Raw genomic sequence first — 4,779 nt, forward strand, 5'->3', positions numbered from 1 at the left:
CTTGATAATTGATTTAGAAGAGGTTTCAATATGCTAAAAAATCTTTAGCAAGCTGGTATCATTATTAAATTAATGTCTTTGAAATATCCATTGGGCAACCAAAGGCAGATCTAGCTAGCATCAGGGAAACTGGCACAAAACATGTTGAAGTAATAAAAAGGAGAAATGCCAGATAATGGTGAAAGCTAGCAGAAGAGAGATGAAGAGAAGGAGGTGAAGCCAGCAGATTTGTGAAGGTAAAATCAGCAAGAATTGGTAGTTCTACTGGGTACACAGAGAAAAGGAAACTCATTGTCGGAGACTCTAAAAGAAGCAACCATGGGATACAAATAAATAATATAAAAAATCCTCATTATATCACTGGTGAGCTTGGTGAGAAAGAAAACTGGAAAGGCTGATCCTAAAATCATGTCTTTGAAGAGCTCAGATTTTGAAAGTCAGGCATAAAAAAACACATAATCAAGAACTTATAGAAATGCAACCACCAGCCTTTGCTATAAAGAGAGGAAAGCTAATGTCAGAGTGACTTTGCCCATTAGAACGCCACGGATAATGATGATGGCAATGAGTCAGCTAATATTGATGCTGTGCTGCAGGTGACAGACACTGTTCTAAGCATGTGAAATGTAGAATCTCTGTCCTTGAAGAAGACTATCAGGTAGTGCTGTGAGTATCCCCATTTTAAAAGGAAAGATTATTTGCCACAGGACTAACAACCAGGGGAACTTTGTGGGAAGGCTCAGAATAAGCAGTGCTATCAAGAACTGTGTGAGCCTACAGTTTGAGTTCAATGTTAATAGAAGACAGAAGGTAAAACCGCTCCTCTGCTGCTTTTCCACCAACTTTCTCTGCTTGCAAGATCAATCTTTCAAGGGAAGCCCGGGGTGTACACCTGGAGCTGTGGCAAGTGGAGTCCCGGATCGCTGAACAGATAAGAGAGCGCCAGCTCCCTGACAGATTGAGTCCTCAGGTACCCCTGCATTTCATCCCAAGGTGTGCAGAACATAAATGTATGATGGCAAAACCAATTTCAGCTATCCTTGGAGAATCACAAAGAAAGTGAGAGTACAAAGTCACAAGTGCCAGAAACTTCAGATGCACTCACTGGATGACATGGCAGTTCCTCGCACGAGTGGGGGAGCCGATTGTGAAGTGATTAGGCAATGGATTTATAAGCCCTTTAGAAGGAGGAGTAATAGTTTCGAGGAGTCAGCGGGGTTCACTGCCAACAAGTCAGACCTCATTTGCTCTCTGATGCTTTTACAAGACTGGCAGCTCACGGGATGTCACGGATATTGTATATCTGGGTCTCATCAAAGCTTGTGACGGAACCTTTTAAAAAATGTTCATGGAAACAACAGGATGACATGAGCTGACTGAGTAAAATTGAATGCAATGTAAAGTAGCAAATAACTGTAAAAAAAAAAAAAGTGGTGATTAATGTGCCGATATGAACCTGAAAGGAAGTTATGAACAGCAAGCCAAAAGGCTCTGATACGATTAAGTCCAGTCAAATGCTTTTATCGTTCACTTACTTGAAGCCATAGAAAACATGCTTCTCAAATTAGTGAACCATCTAACAATGGGGGGTGGGGCGCATCTACCCCAGCAGGCGACTGCATTGAGATTCAAATTATCCAGACATGCCCATGGGAGACTAAAAAGAAAACATCACCAAGTTCTTCCAAAAAAATCCTTCAAAACCAGGTAGATTCCCAACAATTCAAAGTTGGTAAGGACTTGTGCTTTTACCATGATGAAGTGAAGCTGGCCTTCCTCCTCTAGAGATTACTCCAAGCAAGATGCAAACAGATAAATCTCACCTTTTATGAAATAAACAAAAAAGAAGAAGGAAGGAAGGAAGGTAGGAATGGTGGGAGGGAGAAAGGAGAAAGAATAAGAGGATGGTCTGTCATTAAAAGCATTGGGTATCGAACATGGAAGACATGGAAGGTGGACACCTGTGATCTCAGATTCCAGGAAATGTCAACAGAGTCCAATTTTTGAAAGTCAGTGGCAACCCAGAGGGCCAGATCTAACCTCACATTCACAAGATGGGAATTAAGTGTTTCCCCAGAGTGTGTCCGGCTCTGAGTAAAGGAGGCTGAGAGAGTGTGTCTGGATCTGAGGAAAGGAGGTTGAGAAAGGGATCACAGAAAACACATTTTGGTGAGTTAGAGCCAATGAATAAATAGCAAACACATGAAAACCATCCCGCAATTCTGTTTTAGGCAAAGTTCAATACATTTGGTAGTGCACTGTGTTAGCAAGGGTGTCCTGAAATAGTTGCTTTTGTACCTTACTGGGGGGAGTAAAAATGAGAACATTTAAGAAAGGCAATTCAGTCATTTATCAAAATTGGAATGTACGTACTCTTTGATTCAGCAATTCCACTTTTAGACATTTATTCTACTAATATATTTAATGTTGGCAAGATGATGTGAAAACTGTAATATGTAAGTCTTATTATATAAATAACCATTATATAAATATCCATTAGTCCATATTGATATAAATAAATGACTAAATAAATAAGGGAGAATAGACAAATCTTCCATGTAGAATAATTCCAAATAAGTTTTGTAGATTCTTCATCCCAGAGGACATTACTCCCCCCTTTACAGTGGAGAGACCTAAGACAGTCTGAACCAGGTGACCAAGGTCAACATGGACAGTATTGAGTCTTATTGATAAGTACCCCTGATACAGTCTGATGCAAATGGCACTTTATCTCTGGGGTAGTCCTCCTAAAAACCCATAACCCCAGTCTAATCAGAAGAAGAAGATCAGTGAAATGTCATGCAGAGGCTTTCTGCAGAATACCTAACCAGCCCTCATAATTGTCAAATGCAAGGATAGTCTTAGAAACCAAGAACACCAAGAGGAGCCTAAGAAGACATGGCAGGAAAATGTGATGTGAGATCCTCGATGGGATCCCCGAATGGAAAAAGGCATAAGTGAAACTAAGGGGATCTGAATAAGCTATGGACATAGTTTAATAATAAAGCATCAATATGGTTCATTAACTGTAACGAGTGCACCCTACTGCCATAGTATTGTTAACAAGGGAAGCTGGGTGTGCCACTGTATGGGAGCTCTCTCTAGCATCTTCTTAATTTTTCTGTATTTCTCAAGCTGTTAAATATATAATATTTGTTAAATTAAGAGGATGGGGAAAAATGGAAGTCGTGACATATAGAACCTATGAGATGCAGCTAAAGCAATGCTTGGAAAGACTTTTTAGCCTTAAAAAGATACAAAAGAGGGGAAGAAAGTTTCAAAAATCAGTGATCCAAACTTCCACCCTAAGAACACAGAAAGAAGGTCAAATCATCACCAAAACAGAAATAAGGGAAAAGAAAGAATGGAAGTGAATAAAATACCAAAAGAACACTTGATTTTAAAAATGATCACTGAAAAAAAAGCTGGCTTTTTGTGAGGATAAATACAATTGGCAGACTTCCAGCTAAATGGAGAGAGAGAGAGAGAGAGAGAGAGATCTGTTCATATCTTTTTTACATTTTCTGTAATATTTTACCCTTTGTCTCAATTTTTAAGAGACGTTTATATGTGAAGGATATCAGCTCTTTGAGTTATTTGTTTTGTATAATTTCTCCCAGCTTCAGTTGCCTTTTGCTTCTGAGTCTTTGGCATATAGTTTTTATATATTTTATGTTATCCAATTTGTCAATCTTTTCTTTTATTGCATCTGAATTTTGAGCCATAGTTAGCTTTCCTCTATACCAAGTTCAGAGAGAATTTGACCATTTTTCCTCTAGTAGTTATAAGATTTCATTACATTTCGTTTCTTAATGAAAGTGGAGTATATTCTGAAGTATAAAATGAAATATGAATCTAATTTTATCTTTTCCCAAGTGGCTACTCATCTATTCTAGCACTATTTATTAAGAATGCTATTTTTTTTCTCCGGTGGTTCAAGAGACTGTCATTGTAAATGTGTAAATTTCCATATGTACCTGGGCCTAATTCTATACTTCCAACTGCTTATACACAGAAGAAATTGAAGGCTCAGTGACTATTCAAGATTATATTCAGTCTACCATGGAGACTGAAAAAACTCCTCAAAGTCTCCTTGGCCTAGCCAAAAGAGTTGAACAGGTTTTGGCTCGAATGCATGATGAAGACCTCATTCATGGTGATCTCACCACCTCGAACATGCTCCTGAAACCCCCCGTGGAACAGCTGAACATTGTGCTCATAGACTTTGGACTGAGTTTCATTTCAGCACTTCCAGAAGATAAGGGAGTTGACCTCTATGTGCTAGAGAAAGCCTTCCTCGGTACCCACCCCAATACTGAGACTGTGTTTGAAGCCTTTCTGAAGAGCTACACCACCTTCTCCAAAAAGTCCAGGCCAGTGTTAAAAAAATTAGATGATGTGCGCCTAAGAGAAAGAAAGAGGTCCATGGTTGGGTAGAAGAGTGTTTGATGCGTACAGGGATTTAGGCCATTTATGTCAAAGGGAATTTGAAGGAGTGCTCTGAATATGATATTAGACCTAAATAAAGGTGTTGAGATATTAAAAAAAAAGTTTTGCAGACTTCTCATGAGTATATTTGCATGTTAGTTTTTCCTTTGAATTTTATCAAGCTGTCTAACATTACCACATGGCTTGTTGGTATTTTTTTTGAGACGACATTGATTTTAGAAAGCAACCTAGAGAGAACACAAGTGATGTTGAGTCATCATGTCCAAAAAGCAGAACTGATTTTCCATTTGGTCAAGTTGACTTTTGAAACTTTCTCAAATATTCTCCAAT

General features: G+C 38.7%; 1 protein-coding gene across 1 annotated transcript; it reads left to right on the forward strand.

Moving 5' to 3' along the window:
* Positions 1–3,996: 3,996 nt before the first annotated feature.
* LOC121477178 (EKC/KEOPS complex subunit TP53RK-like) lies at positions 3,997–4,437 on the forward strand (the record flags this gene model as incomplete). Its single annotated transcript, XM_041731404.1, has 1 exon — positions 3,997–4,437. A coding segment is annotated over one exon (441 nt), but the record flags the coding sequence as incomplete, so codon positions are not given.
* Between the last annotated feature and the right edge of the window lie 342 nt (positions 4,438–4,779).

The sequence above is a fragment of the Vulpes lagopus genome, chromosome 16 (genome assembly GCF_018345385.1).
Source record: "Vulpes lagopus strain Blue_001 chromosome 16, ASM1834538v1, whole genome shotgun sequence".
Classification (NCBI taxonomy): Eukaryota; Metazoa; Chordata; class Mammalia; order Carnivora; family Canidae; genus Vulpes; species Vulpes lagopus.